The 25,107-nt window shown below is 34.2% G+C and overlaps 1 protein-coding gene across 3 annotated transcripts in view; it reads right to left on the reverse strand.

Annotated features, from left to right (window-relative positions):
- CHD1 (chromodomain helicase DNA binding protein 1) overlaps positions 1–25,107 on the reverse strand; it is a 78,926-nt gene that overhangs the window by 22,038 nt on the left and 31,781 nt on the right. For all 3 annotated transcript variants that reach the window (XM_047859063.1, XM_047859071.1, XM_047859080.1), the window contains exons 8-23: positions 24,137–24,362; positions 23,583–23,683; positions 23,179–23,357; positions 22,063–22,190; positions 21,089–21,305; positions 20,308–20,397; positions 19,059–19,249; positions 18,152–18,340; positions 16,223–16,385; positions 14,995–15,147; positions 11,859–11,930; positions 11,265–11,414; positions 4,871–5,019; positions 4,150–4,246; positions 3,941–4,036; positions 1,846–2,022 (exon numbers count right to left, since the gene is read on the reverse strand). In XM_047859063.1, coding sequence (XP_047715019.1) covers positions 1,846–2,022; positions 3,941–4,036; positions 4,150–4,246; positions 4,871–5,019; positions 11,265–11,414; positions 11,859–11,930; positions 14,995–15,147; positions 16,223–16,385; positions 18,152–18,340; positions 19,059–19,249; positions 20,308–20,397; positions 21,089–21,305; positions 22,063–22,190; positions 23,179–23,357; positions 23,583–23,683; positions 24,137–24,362 — 2,378 coding nt within the window. The remainder of the gene's footprint in view (positions 1–1,845; positions 2,023–3,940; positions 4,037–4,149; positions 4,247–4,870; positions 5,020–11,264; positions 11,415–11,858; positions 11,931–14,994; positions 15,148–16,222; positions 16,386–18,151; positions 18,341–19,058; positions 19,250–20,307; positions 20,398–21,088; positions 21,306–22,062; positions 22,191–23,178; positions 23,358–23,582; positions 23,684–24,136; positions 24,363–25,107) is intronic.

Consider the following 25,107-nt stretch of genomic DNA (forward strand, 5'->3'; position numbering starts at 1 on the left):
GTTCTCACTCATTCTACCCTCCTTTCATACTTTGACAAGATGTAATATAATGCTATGCTTCCCATGTACTATAAAAGGAGATCATTTTGGGGTTGGCAGAAATAATCACTAATAACAAACTGTATATGGGCACTTTCAAACCAAACACACATTATTTGGCTCCATTTCTGCCTGGGATGTAGAAAGTTGATAGGATGCTCCCATCCTAACAATAAACCTCATCTCCAAAGCCTAACTTCTTTTATACGCATCAAAACCACAAGAGAATCTAATAGTCTAAAACATACGGAAATATAGTAGATGATACTTGAACACTGGCTTTCCTGTGAAAAGCATGAGTCGTAGACACCAAATAATATATAAGCAGGTAAAGGGAAGTTAGCTAAAATTGGCTAAAGGCCGCATTTGGGTGACCATGACAGCACAGGATTCCTGGAAACCGAAGACATGGTTTTGTTTGTTTGTTTGCTTGTTTGTTTGTTTTTTAATTTTCCACCTTTTATCTCCATTTGTATCATCCATTTGAAAAGAATGACAGAAAAGATTCCCACCCACCCAAACTGGACGGCTGTTCAAGCTTTGTACAGAACAGAACCTGTACTCCCTCTCAGGCACTCCTCCACAAAACTCCCAACAGGTGCTCAGAAGAAAGACTGGAATCAGAGCACAGAAGATCAGAAAAAAACTTTCCTTCCTGAAGATGGCCTGGAGAAAGGGAGCAGTCATCTACTGCACTGAGGGCACAGAAGAAGTAATACAGTTTTAGGAAAAGAAAAAGAAAAAGAAAAGGAAAAGGAAAAGGAAAAGGAAAAGGAAAAGGAAAAGGAAAAGGAAAAGGAAAAGAAAAAAAGAAAAAAAAAACTCTATCCCCGGGGGAAAGATAGCAGAATAATGACTAGGCAATTCCCTCCATGCCTAAGACTCAAAATTTAAGGAGGCACCAAAAGATTCCGTAATCAACAATAATAATCTTGTTACACAATATCCAAAAAAACAAAAGTTAACGCAAAGAAAAAAATTTAGTATTAAACCTTTTTCCTTTTCCTGTAGGATCTGATACAGCCTAGCGAAGCACTTTTACCATTATTCAAAAATCTACAGTCTTCACTTGGGTCATAAACAGTAAATATTTAAAAATTCAAAACACACAAATCAAATCAAGGTATGTTCTATGACAATGACAGAATCCATTAACAAAGATACTGAGAATACCTCCCAAGTACTTGGAAATTAAACAACACCCTTCATAACAACAAAAAAGCACAAAACAAACCAACAAAAACAACACCAAAGAGGAAGTTATACAGCAAATTAGAAAATATTCTGAAATGAATGAAAATGAAAATATAACAGGTATCAAAAATTTACAAGATTCAGAAAAGGTAGTTAAGAATGGGAAAATTATAGCATTAAATGCTAGTAATACTAGAAAAGGGAGGTCTTGATTCAATTGTTGTTAGACAATTCAATTGTTAGATAAAATGGACAATTTCTTTGAAAGAAACTACCAAACTCACTCACTCAAGAAATATTCTGCATAGTTGTTTATAAAAGGAATTAAGAGTTAAAAATTTTAACAAAGAAAACTCCAAGCCTAGATAGTTTCCCTGACAAATAGTGCCAAACATTTAGTGAAGAATACCAATTCTATACAAACTCTTCTCAAAACCAGAAGAGGAGAGAATACCTTCCAACTCATTTTATAAGGCAAAAATGATCAAATCATATGAAAACACTTACAAAAGAAGAAAAGGATGGACCAGTATGCCTTATTAACAAAACCAGATCAGCCCAGGTATGACTACTCTTACATCAACAGACATATATTTTAGATTAAAATGTCACCTGTTTTGCACAGTTTCTCATTCTTGGGAGCATATAAATTTCTTCAAGTTCCTTTTGTCTTTCTTCCTCTTCTAATCGTCTTCGTTGATCTTCAGGAATTATTTCCTCCCAATTCTTTGAATTTCTTTCTGGTTCCAACTCAATGTCATCCTCATCCATATTTGAAAAGTTGGCAACCTTAAATTCCAGAATTTTAAGAAATAGTAAGAATTAAAGAAGAACTCATCCTTAAATTACATTTTACGTTTCAGAGAAGAGGAAGTGACATGCCAGAACAAGACAATAAAACTTAAATATCCTCAGGATAATGAATATGACTATGGACTGAACCAAAATTGCCTGCTAAACTAAGTTCTTTATTAGTTCTTTATTACTTATGATTTCTTTATTAGGTCGAAGTAGATCAAACCAAAAGACTTGTAAGAAATCTCTTCCATGAATGATTCTCTTTTGTCCTGCTGCTCAACAAAATTAGTTAACAGAACAATAACAAAATAATGTATAGTAACATGCTAATCATCTTCTGCAGAAAATACCACACCAATGCATTAATTACAAAGTGCTGTAGACAATACAATATTCTTATTTTTAGGATCATAATAAATAGTACAAAGAGCTAACAAAACACAAAAGAGCTCTGAGTCCATAAACTTACTTAGGTTCCTAGTTTCTTCATCTCTTAAAAAAAAGGATAAAAAGAGCTCACTAACTCTGTGAAGATTAAATGAGAGAATACATTTAAGGAACTATGAAGACTGGTACACAGAAAGCACTCATTAAAGCTAACTGCCAATAGTGGAACATTAAAACTTACAGAAGCTAGATGAAAGAACCTATGCTCACCCTGTGTAAGGAATAACACTGCACAAATAGTGTTCATTTCTCATGTCTATTATTTAAGTGTGATGAAAATCCTAAAGCGAGCAGTATATCAACTCACGTGTAAAAATAATCTGTATTTACTTTGGTTAGCTTATCAGTGACATTTTTTTCAGACTGCCAGTTAGTCAAATTAAAACCAAATAGTATAACTCAATGTAGAGTTCATCACACCAGAATGAGTACTGGTTCCAGAAACGTTTACTTCTCAAGATTAAAGAATAGTCTTCTAACTTATCACCTTGCTTTTAATTCTTGTTCCATTATAGTATATCCTCCACACTGCAGCCAGAGTGATTCACTAAAATTAAAAAAGTTTTTATTCATTGCTATGTCCCTGGTGCATGGCACACTACAGGTGCTCAATAAATAACTGGTGAATGAACAAATGACACAAACTGGACTGCTCCTTAAAACCTCCAGTTTGTGGGGGCGCCTGTGTGGTTTAGTCGGTTAAGCGTCTGACTTTGGCTCAGGTCATGATCTCATGGTCCATGGGATCAAGCCTCACATCAGGGTCTGTGCTGACAGCTCAGAGCCTGGAGCCTGCTTCGGATTCTGCCTCTCTCTCTCTCTGACCCTGCCCTGCTTGCTGCTCTCTCTCTCAAAAATAAACACACACACACAAAAGAAATTAAAACAAACAAACAAAAAAACAAAAAAAACCCTCCCCATTTGAAAAACTTCAATTTGTTGAAAATGGCTATAGAGGAACTACCAGGAGTATTTATAAGTATTAACAGGAGCTCGTTGCTTACTTGGACTGATTAACTTGGGTTTTCTTAGTTGTGATAATGCTTAATTTAATCTAATGTCAAAAACTGCAGAACTACTCCAACAAACAGTAGCTAAAAGCCTTTGGTCACAGAAATCTAAATTTAGAGATACCACGTTCCCTCATTTGCCCAAATATTTGAAGACATGCTATTTGCCAAGCATTTTTTTACATGCTAATTAGGAAATAACTGCCCTCCTCATTCCACTAAATGTATCTATTCATATACAATTTGGTCCTTTCCACATTAAGCTGCTACTGCTTTGTCAGTATAAGGGAGAAAAGTTTTCATACACCATACCAAATTTTAAAACAAAAATATTAAGAAATGATCTTGCTGATTGTGCTTAAAGAGGTTTTAAGAAAACACATAATGACAAAAAAATAATCACTATCAACTGAAATAATTACAAAGAAAAATAAAAAAGAAAGAAAATCTACCTTGAACTGGGAAAGCAATTCATCTCCTACAGTTAAAGGGCCTGGTTCATTTTCATGAGTTTCAGCCCTCTTCAAGATTTCATCTATATCCATTTCCTGTAATTAGAAAGAAATCTTTATTAAGTATACTTTAATATATTTTAAAGTAAATACACCTTATGCTTATAGTTTAAAGAAATGTCATATATATATATATATGTTTTTTTAACCTGGGGTTCTTGTTCTTCTCCTTCAGGTTCCTTAAAAAGTTCCTCAGCACCAAACTTTAAGATAGCTGATAATTCTTCTTTATTGAAAGGAGTAGAACTAAAACCAAGAAAAACAAAAAAGCTTAATACTACTAACAGTTAACAATTTAACATTTATGTTGCACTTTTATTAATTATTGACACAGTCAACTCTATGGAAGTTATACGACAGAGTTAGGTGAAATATTTTTAGTTTACTTATTTTAAAAGTAAAGTACTTGAAACCTGGAAATTAAAGGAATTTCTCCCAAGACTTAACAAAATTTGAGTGATAAAAACCAGTAATGAATGTGTGCCTTTGACTAGAAATTACTCCAATGCTTTAAAAAATCACAATACTAAACATAGTACTTCTTTTTTTTTTAATTTTTTTTTCAACATTTATTTATTTTTGGGACAGAGAGAGACAGAGCATGAACGGGGGAGGGGCAGAGAGAAAGGGAGACACAGAATCGGAAGTAGGCTCCAGGCTCTGAGCCATCAGCCCAGAGCCTGACGCGGGGCTCGAACTCATGGACCGCGAGATCGTGACCTGGCTGAAGTCGGACGCTTAACCGACTGCGCCACCCAGGCGCCCCTAAACATAGTACTTCAAAGATCTGCTTATAGCATGTAATATTTCAGGAAAATGAGTACAGTACGATTATAAAATGACTTTTTAAAAATATATTAAGGTAACTACCTTGACGGGGCAGAACCTGTATGTAGTACTGTCTTCCCAGTTGTGTCCATTCTCTGAATCACAAGATGATCTAAAACCATCTTCTTTTTGGCCCTTTCAAGAATATCCTCTTCAACTGATCCCTTAGTAACTAGACGATAAATATTCACCTGTAAAGATACACACAATGAAAATACAATGTAGCAAAAAGTATTTGTTTTGCTAATGCGAAATACCCAAATACTGTACACAAAGTGAAGCTCATACTATGTGAAATTTTCACTAGTCAAAATAAAAATTAAAAAATATATAACAATATATATAAAAGCTAAATTTCTTGGGGCGCCTGGGTGGCGCAGTCGGTTAAGCGTCCGACTTCAGCCAGGTCACGATCTCGCGGTCCGGGAGTTCGAGCCCCGCGTCAGGCTCTGGGCTGATGGCTCAGAGCCTGGAGCCTGTTTCCGATTCTGTGTCTCCCTCTCTCTCTGCCCCTCCCCCGTTCATGCTCTGTCTCTTGCTGTCCCAAAAATAAATGAACGTTGAAAAAAAAAAAAAAAAAAAGCTAAATTTCTTCAATTTAAAAAGTATTTTATGGTTGTGTACTTCTTGCATTTTGAACAGATTTTATTTGCTTTTTATTTTTTTAAAGGGATAACAGTAATTTTTATCTTTTAGCTGAGAAGGAAAAAAAGTGGTAAATTTATAACAATTTCTACCTGTTTCCTTAATTCTAATTAATGTTTCAATATTCCACATAGTTCAAAATTCTATGAACCATACCCCAGGTTAATGATGAAATCCTGCCATAAAACGAAGACTTCCAAAATACACAAAAATTGATGTGCAGTAATTTGCCCTATTTCTCAAGGTTAGCAGTTCTACATCAAATAGCACCCAAAGGGATATTTTCAAAATTTATAGGAACATTGTAGCTTTTGCAATGATTAGGTGGGCTTCTGAGTACTTAAGAGCACAGTGACCTGGGACACTAGACCCTCTGCACTAAACTGTACCTTCAGACACAAAGAAAAACTATCCTGAGTCTTTTCTTTCAAATGATTTTTCAAAACTTTTAAAATTATCTTGAGTCTCAATTCACCCTCTATTTTAATGTAAATAAGAGTTTAAATGAACATTATAGTTTTTTTCAGCACTGCAACTATTGCATGAATCAGCAGATAACTAGATACTGTTTTATTTGGATCTCTGCCAAAGTTATCATCTCCAAATGTGTATAGTATTGGTGTCACAAATAAAGCTCACCTGTATTGCTCATCTATACTCATTTTGTAGTTCTTGCATGGAAATACTTAACAAGAAATATGAAACACCTGTGTCAGATTTAGAACCAAATACTAGTAAAAAAAGAGCAGGTACATGCATATGATTTCACTCATATGTGGAATTTAAAAAACAAAACAAATGATCATTGAGAAAAAAAAGAGAGAAACAAACAAACAAACAGACTCTTAACTACAGAGCATAAAGTCATGATTACCAGAGGGGAAAGGGGTGGGGAGATGGGTTAAATAGGTGATGGGTACTAAGCAGGGCACTTGTGATCAGCACTGGGTGCTGTATGGAAGTGGTGAATCACACTATATTATACACCTGAAACTAATAGTACAATGTATGTTAATTGGAATTTACATAAAAACAAAAAAGAGCAGGTACAAAAGCACAGGAATCTTACCATAGTGCATCAATAAAGAAATAATTAAAAACATCTCAAAATCATTAACAAAAATGTATTTATATATTCATTTATATTTTAAATGTTATTAAATAATGTATTAAACAAATGTACAATAATTAATGTATTAAATCATATTTTAAAACATTCATATTTATATCACATTTGTTTTTATGCAGTTTTGTAACATAATGGTTAGAAATACATGTCACCATTATTTTGCCATCTTATCAGATATTCTTCCCAGAGGTCTACCACACAACTTTCTACAGTATCTTGCCTAACTGGTTCTTCTAATACCCTCTATTTTCTATCACCTATTAGAAAATATGGTGGCCTTTAAATAGTCTTTAAGTGGTTGTTTGAGAAGTATAAACGGAATGCGAGTTCAGCCATGGTCGAGGATTTCGATATAGGAGGTATCTGCTATTTAGTGCAATTAATCACTATTCCCCATCTCATTCATAAAAGAGGTCTGAGTATTCACATCTACATTAGGCCCAGCTCACCTGTGAAATTATCTTATTTTCTCACCATCTCCTCTATGACAATCTGTAATTTATATTGGCATGTTATTCCTACTTCAAGTTTCCCTCTCTTTATAACGTGTAAATAAATTATTAGTATGTAGAATCCAGGCCTTCCTAAAGAAGGAAGAAAGGTCTCAGATACACAACCTAATCTTACACCTTAAAGAGCTGGAAAAAGAACAGCCAATAAAACCCAAAACCAGCAGAAGACGGGAAATAATGAAGATTAGAGCAGAAATCAATGCTATCGAAACCAAAAAACAAACAAACAAACACATTAGAACAGATCCAATGAAACCAGAAGCTGGTTCTTTGAAAGAATTAACGAAATTGATAAACCCCTAGCCAGTATGATCACAAAGAAAAAGGAAAGGACCCAAATAAATAAAATCAAGAATGGAAAGAGAGATCACAACCAACACAGCAGAAATACAAACAATAAGAGAATATTATGAGCAATTATACGCCAATAAAATGGACAATCTGGATGAAATGGACAAATTCCTAGAAACATAACTACCAAAACTGAAACGGGAAGAAATAGAACAGACCCAAATCCAATTAGTAATCAAAAAACTCCCCCCAAAAAACAAGAGTCCAGGGCCAGATGGCTTCCCAGGGGAATTCTACCAAACATTTAAGGAAGAGTTAACACCTACTCTCTTGAAGCTGTTCCAAAAAATAGAAATGGAAGGAAAACTTCCAAGATCTTTCTATGAAGCCAGCATTACCCTGATTCTAAAACCACACAAAGACCCCACTAAGAAGGAGAAATATAGACCAATTTCCCTGATGAACATGGATGCAAAAATCCTCCACAAGAAATTGGCCAACTGGATCTAACAGTACATTTAAAAAATTATTCACCACAATCAAGTGGGATTTATACCTGGGATGCAGGGCGGGTTCAATATCCACAGAACAATCAATGTGATTCATCACATCAATAGAAGAAAGAACAAGAACCACATGATCCTCTCAACAGATGGAGAGAAAGCATTTGACAAAATACAACATTCTTTCTTGATAAAAACCCTCAAGAGAGTAGCAATAGAAGGATCCTATCTCAAAATCATAAAAGGCATATATGAAAGACCCAACACTAATATCATCCTCAAGAGGGAAAAACTGAGAGCTTTCCCCCTAAGGTCAAGAACAAGACAGGGATGTCCACTCTCACCACTGTTATTCAGCATAGTATTGGAAGTCTTAGCCTCAGCAATCAGACAACACAAAGAAATAAAAGGCATCCAAATCAGCCAGGAGGAGGTCAAACTTTCACTCTTGGCAGATGACATGACACTCTATATGGAAACCTCAAAAGATTCCACCAAAAAAACTGCTAGAACTGATCCATGAATTCAGGGGAGCTGAAGGATGTAAAAATCAATGCACAGAAATCGGTTGCATTCCCATACACCAATAATGAAACACCAGAAAGAGAAATCAAGGAATTAATCCCATTTACAATTCCAACAAAACCCATAAAATACCTAGGAATAAACCGAACCAGAGGTGAAACATATATATACTGAAAACTATAGAAAGCTTATGAAAGAAATTGAAGAAGACACAAAAAACTGGAGAAATATTCCATGCTCCTGGGTAGGAAGAACAAATATTGTTAAAATGTCAATACTACCCAAGGCAATCTACATATTCAATGCAACCACTATCAAAATAACACCAGCATTCTTCACAGAGGTAGAAAACAATCCTAAAATTTGTATGCAACCAGAAAAGACCCTGAATAGCCAAAGCAATCTTGAAAAAGAAAACCAAAGCAGGAGGCATCACAATCCTGGACTTCAAGCTGTATTACAAAGCTGTTATCATCAAGACAGTACAGTACTGTAACAAAAACAGACACTCCAATCAAAGGACAGAATAGAGAACCCAGAAATGGATCTACAAACGTATGGCCAACTAATCTTTGACAAAGCAGAAAGAATACCCAATGGAATAAAGACAGTCTCTTCACAAGTGGCACTGGAAAACTGGACAGCGAAATGCAGAAAAATGAACCTGGACCACTTTCCTACACCACACACAAAAATAAACTCAAAATGGATGAAAGACCTAAATGTAAGATAGGGAGTCATGAATATCCTCGAGGAGAAAGTAGGCAAAAACCTTTGACCTTGGCCGCAGCAACTTCTTACTCAACACGTCTCCAGAGGCAAGGGAAACAAAAGTAAAAATGAACTACTGGAACCTCATCAAAATAAGAAGCTCTGCACAGCAAAGGAAACAATCAGCAAAACTAAAAGGCAACCAATGGAATAGGGAAAAGATATTTGCAAACGACATACCAGATAAAGGGTTGGTATCCAAAATCTATATAAAGAACTTATCAAACTCAACACCCAAAAAACAAATAATCCAGTGAAGAATGAACATGAACAGACACTTCTTCAAATGACATGAACAGACACTTCTTCAAAGAAAACATCCAGATGGCCAAATGACACATGAAAAAATGCTCCACATCACTCGTCATCAGGGAAATACAAATCAAAACCACAATGAGATACCATCTCACACCTGTCAGAATGGCTAACATTAACAACTCAGGCAACAATAGATGCTGGCGAGGATGCGGAGAGAGAGGATCTCTTTTGCACTGCTGGCGGGAATGTAAACTGGTGCAGCCACTCTGGACAACAATATGGAGGTTCCTCAAAAAATTAAAAATAGAACTACCATGACCCACCAATTGCACTACTAGGTATTTATCCAAGGGATACAGGTATGCTGTTTTGAAGAGGCACATGCACCCCAATGTTTATAGCAGCACTATCAACAGCAGCCAAAGTAGGGCAAGAGCCCAAATGTCCACTGATGGATGAATGGATAAAGAAGATGTGGTATATATACACAATGGAGTGTTACTCGGCAATCAAAAAGAATGAAATCTTGCCATTTGTAACTACATGGATGGAACCAGAGGGTATTATGCTAAGCAAAATTAGTCAAAGACAAATATATGACTTCATCTGAGGACTTTAAGATACAAAACAGATGAACAAAGGGAAGGGAAGCAAAAATATATAACAATAGGGAGGGGTACAAAACATAAGAGACTCTTAAATACGGAGAACAAACAGAGGGTTACCGCAGGGGTGGGGGGGGGGGGGGTAGGCTAAAAGGGTAACGGGTAGTAAGGAATCTGCTCCTGAAATCATTGTTGCACTGTAAGCTAACTAACTTGGATGTAAATTTTAAAAATAAATTAAATAAATAAAAAATTAATAAAAGTGTAAAAAATATATAGATATATACATTTAAAAAGAACTCTGTTTTTTTTTTTAAACCTAAATTGGTGTTAGGGCATTAAAATTACCTTCCAAATTAATGTATCCAATTCAAGGAAGAGGGGCTGCTAAAAAGAGTTGTTGTAAAGAGGGGTCACTGGGTCCGATGATGTTAAGAACTACTACTCTAAATACAAGATTTCACTTAAGGGTGCACAACATTGTTCCAGAGTATTAAAACATTACAGAAAGAAGTGTACTATATTCCCAATGAAATAGTTTTATGAGAATTATTTGGGTAAAATACTTTTTTAGTTTAAAATGATGGATACATTTTTAAATAGAAAATATGAAATTTTTAAAGGGTAATATAAATGTGTAAAGTCCTTCTGTGCTACTCGTTCATATCTTCTGCATTAAAGAAGTTTGAGAAGCACTGCCCTAGATGGTGGTAAATCAATTAAAATACAACAAACACATCAGAATGATGACAGATGGTTTTTCTCAAGGCCTATTACTGAGAGCAATACAAAAACTACAAATTTAGAATGGCTTGTTTGCATAAAGAATTTTATAGGCAAATGGATAAAATATAGGCTAACAAAAAGGTAGTAATATACTAAGCAAAATCTCTTTCAATAGTTAAAATTAAGTAAATACATTTTAAGGTTTATGTATTGAATGAAAAACACTGTATTCTACAGTTGTAAACACTGACTAAAAGAGAGGGCATGATCCTATTTTGGCATAGTTACCTCAATTCTGTCAAACCTTACAGGTGATTTTGGTAAATCTGAGTTCCTTAGTATTTTACATGTTAAAGAGCAACATACATGACTGTGTTCCAATGAGGTTTCCAGAAGAATAAACCAAAATCACTTCCAAACACTAATCATAAAAAAAGATTCTAAAAGCAAAATAAACAAAATAAAAAATACCTGTTTCTTCTGCCCAATTCGATGAGCTCTAGCCTGTGCCTGAAGATCATTTTGTGGATTCCAATCGGAATCAAATATAACAACAGTATCAGCAGAGGCTAAATTAATTCCTAGACCTCCAGCTCTTGTGGAAAGCAAAAAGCAGAAATCCTGTAAGAAATTATAAATAGGCTCAACTTTAAATTCTTCTGAACCGTGAATATGAATAATCAGCAAGAGAATTTTACAACTGGTTTTTTGAATTTAAAAGTATTTTACCAATAAAACCGAAAGATAGTTTTAAAAATACTAATACAAAAACCTCTAGCAAAATCAATCAGCAGGATTCCAAAATACAAATATACATGGAAATAATGAACACCAAATCTACAATGAATTTTAAATGAAAATGGGATAATTTATTTAGAAGCAAATTAACTGTTCTATGCTGAAACAGTATTGATAAGGGCAAAATTCTCCAGATTAACATAAAATACTGATTTTAAAACCTCATTTAGAAAGTAAAACTAGCTAATAAGACTTTTTAAAAAAAAATGACAAAAATAATTTACTAAAATTATGACTAAAATTATTTAGTTTTAAAAGCATTCATACCTCTGATCCTTCAGCATTAAAATGATCTAGTGCTTGTTTTCTCAGCTCCCCTTTTATTGATCCATCTAATCTCTAAAATAAAACACATTAAAATACTTCACATAACAGAATCAAATATTTAAAAAGGTATTAAAATCAATTATGAAGTTAAGTATGAAAATGCGGCATTACTTTCGTTAAGACTATAAGAGTAGAAGGTACTTATTAGTCAAGAAAACAATGCCCAAGCATTCTGTCTATAGAGTCTGTGCTCTTAACCGTTAGGACTATTTTCCCACATAATAATAGTAAATAGCATTGGCTATCATTGTGTCTGAGTCTCACTGTAAGAAATATATTTTACATGTGAATGAGTACACAACCGTACATCCAAAGCAAGTTACATGACACATGTATCATGATATGGTCTCATATATTAAAATTTCATTTTTTCAAAATGTTGGTACAACCCATTAAACTGATTCCCAGATCCATTAACAGGTAACAGTCCACAGTTTTAAAAACAGTGGTGAAGTCCAGTGTGGTTAGTGGACCAACAACATCGTTGTCACCTGAGAACTCAGAAATGCAAATTTTTGAGCCCCATCCCAGATCTACTGAATCTACTGAAATCAGAAACTCTGAGAAAAGAGGTACAGCAAAGCCCCTGATTAAAGTTTCAAAGTCACTGATTTGAGTCAAAAAGCCCGCATCTGAGTATCTTCAATATCCATGGGTGCCTTGGGCAAGCGATCTGACTTTTCATCTTGTCAGTTTCTTTCTTAGGTAATGAACATAATAGTACTTTCTTCATAAAATTCAGAGGATTCAGTGAGAGAACAAAGTAAAACACTTACCACAGTGTCTGGCATATATATATTGAGTGCTTACTAAACATTAGCTGATGTCCAAAATTAAAAAAAAAAATTTAGGGTGCCTGGGGGCTCAGTTGGGCTCAGGTAGTAATCCTGCAGTTCTGAGATCCAGCCGCCCCTATCCCCTGAATGGGCTCCACGTAGAGTGGAGTCTGCTTAGGATTCTCTCTCCTTCTCTTTGTCCCTCCTCAGTTCTCACTCTCTCTCAAAATAAATAAATAAACATTTTTTAAAAATTTAAATGTACGGGGCGCCTGGGTGGCTTGGTCGGTTGAGTGTCCGACTTCGGCTCAGGTCATGATCTCACACTCCGTGAGTTCGAGCCCCGCGTCGGGCTCTGTGCTGACAGCTCAGAGCCTGGAGCCTGTTTCAGATTCTGTGTCTCCCTCTCTCTGTGACCCTCCCCTGTTCATGCTCTCTGTCTCAAAAATAAATAAAAACGTTTTAAAAATAAATAAATAAATAAATAAATACATAAAAATTTAAATGTGCTACTGGTTTCATTTTCACTAAAAATTACTATTAGTAAAAACTTCTTAAAAACAGTGGCATATCAGGGCACCAGGGAGGGTGGCTCGGTCGGTTAAGCATCCGACCCTTCATTTAGGCTCAAGTCATGATCTCATGATTAATGACTTTGAGTCCCACATCAGGCTCTGTGCTGACAGCACGGAGCCTGCCTCGGATTCTCTCCCTCTCTCTGCCCCTCTGCTGCTCACTCTCTCTCTTTCAAAATAAATTTAAAAAAACAAACAGAACAAAAAAAGAAAACCCAGTGTATATCATTTATTAAGGCATGATCTAAACTAAAAGAATGTTAAAAATAATTTTCTCTGGGAAATAATACTGGAATGAGAAGGGAGTAGGGGCAGAGAACTAATTACCAGCACTTGTTTACTATTTGTTTTGTTTGACCATGTAGACACAGTAATTTGTCTAAAAACAAACCAACACAGGATTGGGGTAAGGATAGAGGGGTGGAATGGAAACAGGGTGATAGTTATAGGGTACTGTTTCTTTTTGAGGTCATAAAAACATTCTAAAATTTATTTTGTTGATGGCTGCCCAACTCTGTGAATATATTAAAAATCACTGAATTGTACACTTTAAATGGATGAATTAATTGCATGGAATGGAAATCACATCTCAATAAAGATGTTAAGAAAATCAAACAATAGTACTTTTTCTATATTTTTCCCTAGCCTAAATGACCATATATTTCTCAATCACGTTTATATCACCAAAGACCCGTCCCTCAAATGATGTCTGTTGAGATTCATCATTATAATTCTACTTCTATTTTATTGCCTGCACTAACATTCATCATTTACTATTTATGTGAATGTTCGCTATGTTCTAGGCACTGTTCAAGAAAGGATTAAATAAGGATTAAATAAATTATTAGAAAAGTACTGAAACTAGCACCTGACTCTAACATTAAACACTCATTCATACTAGCTTTAATTACACTGAATTGATTTCAACATAAACACTGAATAGATGGAATATAAGCTCATTTTGGTCTTTAATACCTTCCCTAAAGTCATCTAAAAGTTTTATTCAGTAAACTATACATTAGAATAATTATAGAACATTATTCTTCAGAATCTGTAACAGTCCTGATATTGGCTGACACATAGCAGGCACTGAATAAAAAGTCGTTGAGGGAACAGCATAGTTTTTTTTTTGCGTCTCGCATCCATGAAATACACCCAGATCAACACTAAACCATCCTGCACACCTAGAAAACTGATTTAAGGATTAACACAACAATCTGCACAACCTGAACTACAGAACTCAGCAGGTACACGGCACGGAGAGGTGAACTGGGGGGGAAAGAAGCTGCGGAGGGCAGGGAGCTGTTTTTGCTTGCAGAGAAAGGAGGGAGACAGGAGTCGGGGGGGTGAGCACAGGAAAAGCACACCCTCCCCTTCACCGCAAAAGAATCTGCAGCAGTCCTGGTAACATTCACAAAGGCTGCTCTCTCTCCCTTCCTCAAAATAAAGCCTAACTCATAAGGCTGCCCATTTACATTTGAGCATAGAAGAGAAATACAAAATTAAAATAAAGACTAGAGAATAGAAAAATTACTTTGCTGCTAAATATAAGGTCAAGAAGAAAAAAGGGAATAATGACAAATAGAAATGTTTAAAACAGATATATTATCTTGAAAATACAGTTTATTAAAAAATCTATATTTCATTTACACAAGAATTTCACAGGTAATTTTGTAAAGATCCGATGAAATTTGTCAACAAAAAGGAAAAAAATGAAATGCTTACTTGAAAGGGGAATTGACGGTATTTCAAATATTCTGCAAGTATGTCTAACATCCGCACCATTTGAGAAAAAATAAGAACTCTATTGCCTCGTTCTCTTAGGCGAATTAACAGTTTGTCAAGAAGAATCAATTTTCCGCTACTACGGATTAAGTGCTAGGAAACAATAAATTACAATGGTTAGAGCATGTGAGCATGTGCAAAGAATCAACCAAATGAAACAAATGCCCCACTTAAAACTTCAGCTTCTTTAATTATTGAAAATTGAGATTTTGTATTTTTATAATGTTGAAAAAGTTTATTTCAGTTTCCAAAATTTTCTAGAACCTTTTCTAGGATCATTTTTATCTACGATTTAAGCTAAAATTTTCCTTGCCATTTAGCACCTAGATTTTCATTGTGTTTTGGGGAAAGGGGGGGCGTGTTTCACTATATTTGCTAGTTATTACACTACTTCTCCAAAAATCTCAGCTGAAAAACAGTACATTGAAAGCAGCAGCAACTAAGCAGCTAAAGGTTAAAAGAAAACAGATTTTAATTTATATGTATCAGCCACTGAACCTAGCTCTTTTAAAGCACTACTGTGGTTGAATGGCAATTGTGGCCCTCTTCACACCTCATCTATCTACCAAAAGCAATAGGAAGTGTAAACTCTAAGCTCAAGATGCCTTTCTTAAGACTATCATTTGGGGTGCCTGGGTGGTTCAACGGGTTAAGCATCCGAATTCATCTGGGGTCATGATCTTGTGGTCCGTGGGTTCAAGCCCCAGGTCAGGCTCTGTGCCGAGAGCTCAGAGCCTGGAGCCTGCTTGAGATTCTCTGTCTCCCTCTTTCCCTGCCCCTCCCACACTCGTGCGGTGTCTTTCTCGCTCAAAAATAAAGAAACATTAAAATATATATATATTTATTAAAAAACTATCATTTGCCATATCACAAATTCAGCATCATAATGTGAATTTTTGTCATTTAAGAATATACTAAGGGATTTCTCCTGGATAACTCTTGGTAGTCCATACAAATCCATTTTTATAAAAATGATCAAAATAATTGTATGAATTATAATTCTGAAGGCTTTTTTAATAAAGACAAAGAAAATAATTAACACCATTATTTAATATACCATAACCAAAGAAAACTTCTAACCAATACATTAAAGCATCATGCCATTTTCAGTTATAACTGAAATAAACATTTCTAGAATTTTGCTTTACTACAAAGTAAAAATCCTTACTTGTAAGGCCTCCTGTTTATTATAGAATTCATTATTATCTGGTGGTTTAATGAGGTAGCAATGGTTACAACATTTCTTTAGCTCCATCATAATGTTCAAAAAGCCTGAGGTACTGCCCTTGGAACCTTTGCTGAGGGCTTTGTAATTCCTAGTTAATATCCATCTGTTTAAAGAAAAAAAAATACCATGAAAATGATGGTTAGCAGAATAATTACCAGGATGAATTCTAAAACCATAAAAAAAAAAAAAAATCAAGCACCAAAGCAAAACTGTACCATTATGAAGTTCACAACTGGATATACTATGGTCCAAACATCGTTCAGAAGACTCGTGAACTTTGTTCATAAGACTGAGAATCCGATCAATATACAGTAAAGGCTTAATGTAACATAGTGAGTATAGTGTATTAATCCTTTTCCCCCCAAAGTTACTTCAAAATGGTTAACTATCAGGGCACCCGGGTGGCTCAATGAAGCATCTGACTTCAGCTCAGGTCATGACCTCATGGTTCATGAGTTCAAGCCCCGCATCGGGCTCTGTACTGACAGCTCAGAGCCTGGAGCCTGTTTGACACTGTCTCCTTCTCTCTTTGCCCTTCCCCCACTCACGCTCTGTCCCCCTCTCTCTCTCTCAAAAATAAACATTAAAGAAAAATTTTTTTAATGGTTAACTATTATCTATATTAACCTTCCAACAAATCTTAGTATATTAGGCAACCAATATGTAGACTTATAAAAAAACCTCATGAGCATACCTGGTTTAACCACAATGCCTTCTCTAAATTACAGTTAACACAATACAATTACAACTTGTAGAAAAATTATAGGTAGATTTTATTACTCCAAACTATTTATATAACTATGTAACATTTCCTCTCATTATGATGTACTTTGTCTTCTACCACCTTTTATTTTCTTCATTTTTTAAGATTAGTCTTTGAAGGAACTTGGAATAATTTATCTCTGATTCGCCTCAAAATGATAGGAAATGGGAATGTCTAGAGATAAAATAAGACTGGCTATCTGAATTGAAAACAAAGCTGAGTGTTGGGGGTTTATTATGTCATCCTCTTTTTGTATATGCTTGAGATTTTCCATAATACAAACCTAAAATTCATGCAATGAATGTTTTTTTTTTTAATGTAATGGCACTTACAGTTTTACCATAAATTTCTGAAAATCCAAATGCAGGTAGCCATGGATTTTATGCAATCCATGTTTAAACAAATGTTTAAACAGATATTAGGATAGATATTCTGTTTTTGATTCTTTGAAACATTATGTATAGTTCTGACATACATAATTTTTTTTTAATGTTTATTTTTGAGAACGAGAGACATAGCATGAGCAAGGGGAGGGGCAGAGAATCCGAAGCTGGCTCCAGACTCCCAGCTGTCAGCACAAAACCTGACGTGGGGCTCAAACTCACAAACTGAGAGTTCATGACCTGAGCCAGAGTCGGATGCTTAACTGAGCCATCCAGGTGCTCCGACATATATAATTTATCTAAAGTGCAATTAATATTCTTCCACATGGGGGAAAAGAGAGGGTGTGTCCTAAAACTTTCTTTTTCTGGCCTCTACCTCTGTCAATTATGTAACTATCATAATTATATAATAATGCCTTAGTATCACTAACACTTAAGTAGTCAGTATTAACTAATATTTAACAGAAACCCTATGTATGTTAAAAGAGCATAAAGTAGACAAATGCAATTAATGATGATTTAATTAATCTTAGGTTACCCGTTATCTTGGACAAGTTGATCTCTCTTTGCTTCAATATGTCATAATATAAACCTATTTTAATATTCAAGAATTGTTATTGCTCTAAGACCCTACTGGGAGGAGAGACAGCACCTCCATGAGACAAGGATAGGGGGATTATTTAGAATTAAAGGTCCAGAACATGTGCTCTGTTTACAGCTTACTTGTAATACTGTTTCTGTAAAGCACTCATTTCCATTCTTAAAATCTGCTCAACCTTGGCAGGAAGAGATTTTTCCACATCTTTTTTAACTCTGCGTAACAGAAATGGTTCAAGCTCCTTGTGGAGGCTTGCATAACCATATTCTCTGCCTTTTCCATGTTCTTCTTCAAAATCTTCCCAGGAAGAAAACCTTAAAAATTTAAGAAAATGGAAAAATCACTGAAAAAGTCATACTGCATATGAAAATTTTCAGGGTAGTCACATATAAGCAAAATATAGACTTTCAGGAAAAGACTAGCTAACATTAGTCACTTCTAAGGACTATCCTTCCCAAGAAACCCATCTTATATCTACATAAAGGTGAAAAATAGGTTATTTTATGAAAATTAGGATTCTCCTGGAGTTAAAGATAGTAAATAAAATATTTTCAAGTACAGAATTGTCACTAAAATATTTCTCAAAGAATATATTAAAGTTCTGAATCTACTGAAAGGGAGCAATTTTGTGATCTTGGACAAGTTATTTATCCTGATCTAGTCTAGTTTTCCCCATTTAGAAAAAGGGATTACCAGTACCTTATTACTGTTGTTATTGCTAATATTAAGTACTAAGAATGATACTGTTTGTTTTTCAAGCAAAGTATATTTTGAACATGGGCAGAATCAACTGTTGTAATTTATTACACATGACTCAAGCTTATTTATTTACAAATTTGAAAAGTTAAAATATTATTAGAAATGTGAAGTGCTGCATCGCCCCCCTTTTTTTTCCTTCTTAAAAATCTGTAATCTAATGTTCAAGGATAATTAATACTTCTTACAGACCTTATTACTACCTATACTAATATTTTCTTGCTAAGCTTAACATTCAAAACTAACATTAAAATTGCATATCCTAACTTATCTTACTTTTCTGGCATAATGAAATGTAGCAAAGACCACAGCTCTTTAAGGGAGTTCTGTAGAGGAGTTCCAGTAATAAGGAGACGGTGATTGGATTTAAAGTCTATTAAAGTTTTATACAGAAGAGAGTCATCATTCTTTAATCGATGTGCTTCATCTACACCTATAAACGCCCAATTCAGACCTCCAAGGAATGCCTTAAAATGAACAGAAGAACACAGTTAATGTTTTAAGAGAAAAGTGAAATTCAAATTATTAAACTGAGGCAAATTAAAATTGAGAACATGCTTTTGTCTTGTTTTCAGATAAAAACTACGTATTATTTCAAGATTTATTGGAATCTTCAAATCAAGTAACAACATGCAAAATAAAGCTCCCTCCATGACTAATTCACCCACTGGAAAACAGAGCATAATAGCATACACATTCTAAAAAAAAAAAAAAGAGAGAGAGAGAGAGAAAAAATAAAAAAATTTAAATGATAACTATCATTTAAAATAGTTATCATTTAAAAATTTTTACAAAAGATTTTTAGGCGAAGGGCAGCAGAAGCTTCTATTAGTGTCAATTTGGAGAAAGTAAGATATAAATTTGGAAGTGTCTTTACTCCAAGTGTATGAATAATTCACTGTATGACCTTTAAACACTGTGGATCTGTGTATATAAATATGGGTCTCTGACTTAAAACAGAGACAGGCCAGATTCTACTATTTAGTGGTTGTACGATCCAAGAGACAAGCTCAATAACCATTTTGAGACATGATTTTTCTTTCCAATAAAGTAGAGATGACAGCAGGATCTTACATAATAGATTAGAATTACTTGACATATTAACTATAAAGAATTAAATAAGACAACATCTATCAAGCATTTAGTACAATGCTTCATCCATGGGTAGCTTAATCCTTTTAGGTATTCTCCTCCTCTTTCAAAGACCTTACAAGTCAAAGCACTATGCCAAACTCGTTGCATGTAAGTCAGCAGTTGGCAAACTTTTCCTGTAAAGACTCACATGAAGTATTTTAGCTTGTGCAGACAAATGTGTGGTGACCTGTACTGCATATTCTTTGGTTTTTACACTCACTAAAAATGTAAACAATATTCTTAATTCAAAGGTCATAAAAAATAAACCAGATCTGACCCACAGGATGTAGTCTGCTGACCCCTGATTTAAATTATCTTCTCATCCTACCCACAACACATGGTAAAGGAAAAATGGATATACACCAAACAGAAAACCATAAGTAATACATACCTTATCCTTCAATAAAATTTCATAAGTTGTTAAAAGTATATTAAATTTTAACCGTTTGGTCTGGGGATGCATCCATTCATGAGTTCTTATCTATCAAGAAATTTTAAAGATAATTTTAAGATAATCATTATGAAAAGTATACTTGTACTTGAATATCTAAAATAAAATCTGCTCAAAATACACAAAAAACAATGTATATGTTTATGTAATAAAATCATTTTAATTATTTTATTTAAATTTTCGTTAAAAATCATTTTACTCTTAACAATGCCTAACAAGCTGCACTAATCTTACTTATAAATAAAATGTAAATGCCACAGCACATCAAAACCTACAAAAAAATAGCAGATATATTTTTCTTACACATTTTCCACTAAAGGAAGTTCTCATTTAACAAAACATAAGTGATTAATTCATTTAATAACATGGCATTTATGGATGAAATGATATTCAGGTTTGCTTCACAATATCTGGGAGGAAACAAAACTGGCAATGCATTAAAACTGTGAAGCTGGAGATGAGTAACATGGAGGTTTATTATACTCTTCTGTCTGCTTTCATGTGTATCTGAAATTTTCCACAACAAATTAGGAGAAAAAATTATTTCATAAAGTAACACTCAACTGAAAACTGACTTTTAGTATTCAGCCAATTAAACACGTATTGAGCACTTACTTGTGGCAAGTTTTACTCTAAAAATTAAGACTACAAAGATACATACAATACCTATCCTGAAAGACAAGTATATCTAGATTTCTAAATTTGTGGAGAAACAACTTACCATATTTCTGCTGTTAATGTCACCTAAATAGACCACAGCATTCATCTGAGAAGCCCATGTCTGAATTTCCCTTTGCCAGGAAGTAAGAGTGGAGAGTGGTACTACTAACAGAAAAGGTCCATATAATTGATGCTCATGAAACAAATAGTTCAGAAATGAGATCGTCTGTATTGTTTTTCCAAGGCCCATTTCATCAGCAAGTATGCAACTATTTCCTCTACAAAGTAAAAACAAAAATTACGTATGCAATAAAGATTCAAATTTGTAAAGAAACTTTTTTACATAACCTATGTACAAATTTATATGAACAGTTAAAATAAATCTGACAGGTATACAAACAATACACCACTTTTATTACCTATAAATAATAAATGTAAATAAAGGCCTTTGTAATAGTTTAAGTGGACAAAGTTTACCATTTTAGTACAAAAGAAGCTTAAAGATTAACGTATTATTTTTAATCAGTTATGCAGCCAAGAACACAATCTACAAGTGATAGAGTCCAGACATATTAAATAAGTAAAAAAATTAGCAGAAAGAAAATATACAGCAGGATAAACTATAGCTACAGTAAAATTTAAATACAAAAAATCTGCACCCTAGGGTTACCTATATTGCCAAGGATAGAACAAGAAACACAGGGTGGGGCCGGGGGGGGGGGGGGGGGGAGGCAGGGGAAGAGGCCTAAATATTAGAAATAACTGGAAGAGAAAGAGTCCAGGACTGTAGGATAGAAATATATATATGTATGCTGATTTTAAGTTCAATATGGAGTGCTGCAGCAAACAGGTTAAACCTCAAACTCCACTGGATCTTCTTCGTAGTATATAATAAGTATTATTTATATACTAAGGAAATTTGAAAACCTGCATATAAAAACCAGTCTTTATCCTTCATGTTGGTGGAAATCTTTTCCAAATCCTCTACTTGTAAAATTCGTATGCTCTCAAACAGGTAATTCAAAATATACTTACTTGCACCAAGAATGAGCAAGCCAATTTAAACCATTCAGTTGATAATCTCTTAATTCTAAACTCTCATGTCCTCCAATGTAGGATGGCTGCTTCTTCAGGGCTACAAATCTTGGCCTTTGTTTTAATACCTTTAGTAGAAATAAATGTTAATAAGAACCATTAAATGTGGGAAATTATTTTAAAACATGAAAATCTCAGCTTTTACCATAAATTTTGACATTTCATCTCAAATCATCAAAATCAGAAATTCCATGACTCAAGATGTATCTCAGGATTCATCAAAAGACTGTTTTCTATTACTATAACAAAGTATAGTGAAATATTTTGCCCTTTTTGGACAAAAAATGATAGAAGTAAGTTCTGGCTGAAATACCTGGGGCCTCACATAGTTCACAAACAAAACCTATGTTAAATTCATTCAATTAACTGCTGCTGCAGCCCTGACCCAGAAATAAACCATACAACTGGCTTAAATTTCTGATTTCTTAATTACCATTATCAACTTAATTCAATCTTGTAATAAGAAAACAAGTTTTACTAGCATATAGATCCTCAAAACTATTGCTAATAATCACTTTAAGTATAAACATCCTATATTAAAGCAAGGTAATCTTAGGTACTAACTTTTTTCCTATGGGTACATCCTTCTTTTTCTTTCCTACCTTCAAAGAAAATACTCCCGGATCTTTTAAACCAAGCATATATATATATATATATATATATATATATATATATATATATATATACACACATATACATATACATATACATATACATATACATATACATATACATATACATATACATATACATACACACACCTATTTTTCAGGAAATTTTCCTATTTGGTCTCCCCAAGCCACTCCTCACAACACCACCACCAATTTATCATCTTACTGACATAGTTTCACTCACCAGGGCCAAAAGACAGTGCCACATCTAAGACCACATATCAATTACAGGAACACCATTTCCTGTAAGACCTACCAACCAAGCAGTTCTCTCTCTCTTAGCCTATCTGAAATCAGGCAGGATCCATTCTTTATTTGAGCTTGTAATATTTTTATGATGCATAAATACTGTTCTCAACAATTACAAATTTCAAACAATACTCACTTTGCAATCTTTAAAAGGAGTGGTTTTTGATTGATTCCTGCTAAAATACTCATCTATGCATGCTTGAAACTTTTTGGAAATTAGGGCTCCATCCTCCCAGCTGCACTCTGAGTATGGAAGGCCCTGCCATTTGCAATAATAATCGGGATAACCAGCTGCTGACTTCTGATTGGAATGAGCTGTGAGAAAAATCAGGTTATTTATTTATTTTTACAATGAATTTTATCCAAGGACTAATTTTTGGTAAAACAACACCACAAGCAAAAATTAGCCATCTGGTTTATACTAACCTATTACAGTAAGACTAAGCTACTGTATTTGCTGTATAAATAGTAAATTTATTTATTTTTTCTGATTTCAAACATGGAAAGATAAAAGTTTAATTAGAATCATTTATTACTAACCAATTATTCGTTCCACTATTTGATACTGTTTGTGTAGATCATCTGTAAGTTCTTGCTGGCAATTATAATATTCCACATCTTCTGGAGAAGCATTTTTCAACCTGAAAAATTATTTTAATCCAGAATTAGACTTAAAAATCTCCTCTAAATAACCCATTCCCCCCCCCACACTCTCTATAGCACAAAATCTCCCATTTTGCCACTCATCTAAATATGACTCAGTTGAATAAGGAAGTAATTGAAATAAAGTGAAGCATCATTAATTTTTAATTTTAAAAATGTGTAAGCTATATTTACATTATATATTATATTATATTTACATTACATGCATATATATTTACATTATATATGATACACATTCTACATGACCGTCACCAAGGAGAAATTTAGATATGGCTGTTTCTAAAAAGTTTTACCTTGAGATGCAATACAATAAGTCTATAAATAATTATTTTAGGTTATTACTGGATTCTTAACTATGTATTCCTTATTAACAAAACTTTAGTAATAACCTTTGAACTGCTAAAAAATTAAGTGTAATATAAAACACTTACCATCTTTTTGTCTCCTGATCTTTTTTCTTATAATTATCCAATTTTTTCATTCCTCTAACATTCTGCTGCTTAAGGGTTTCTTCTGTCTCCCAAGTATTGTGGATATGGGACCATCCTTTCCATTTAATTAAATACTGGATCTCTCCTGGTTCCTTGTTTTTTTCAAATCCTGCATTTGGGTCACCATCTGCTTCAACTGCATAGATGGTTGTAGTAGCACCAGTAGCTGAAAAAGAAAGCACAATACATTCCATATAATTAAGTTATAAGCTTATGTCCTTCAACTCAAAAATTCAATATAAATAGAAAAATATATTCTTTTTTTAAATTTTATTTTGTTAATGTTTTTCTTTTAATGTTTATTAATTTTTGAGAGAGACACAGCACAAGCAAGGGAGGGGCAGAGAGGTGGAGACACAGAATATGAAGCAGGCTCCAGGCTCTGAGCTGTCAGCACAGAGCCCAACGTGGGGCTCAAACCCATGAACCGTGAGATCATGACCTGAGCCAAAGTCGGACACTTAACCGACTGAGCCACCCACATGCCTCACCATTATCTGGTGCCGAGGTCTGTAGCCCAAACGACTGAACCACCCAGGCACCCCAGTTCTCTTTTAAATAGGCAAAATATCAGGGTACAAGAATTTAAGTAAAATTGCATTACACATACATAAAAGAAACTCTGCATTTTAGAACAGAAATATTTAATTTAATCTCCTCAGTTTTAAAATTAGAAAAAACAAGGTTAAAAGTCAGTGACACACCTAAGATCATACAGCAATTTATAACAACTTATGACTGGAAGCCTGATAACTACAAATAAAATAATGAAAAATCATCTTTAAAAACTGCCATGTCCAAAGTCATTATGTTGGAGATATCTGCAGCCCTCATGTTCAATGCAGCTTTATTTATAATAGCCAAGACATAGAAACAACCTAAGTATCCATCAACAGGCAAAAAGATAAAGA

Source organism: Prionailurus viverrinus, chromosome A1 (assembly GCF_022837055.1).
Source record: "Prionailurus viverrinus isolate Anna chromosome A1, UM_Priviv_1.0, whole genome shotgun sequence".
Classification (NCBI taxonomy): domain Eukaryota; kingdom Metazoa; phylum Chordata; class Mammalia; order Carnivora; family Felidae; genus Prionailurus; species Prionailurus viverrinus.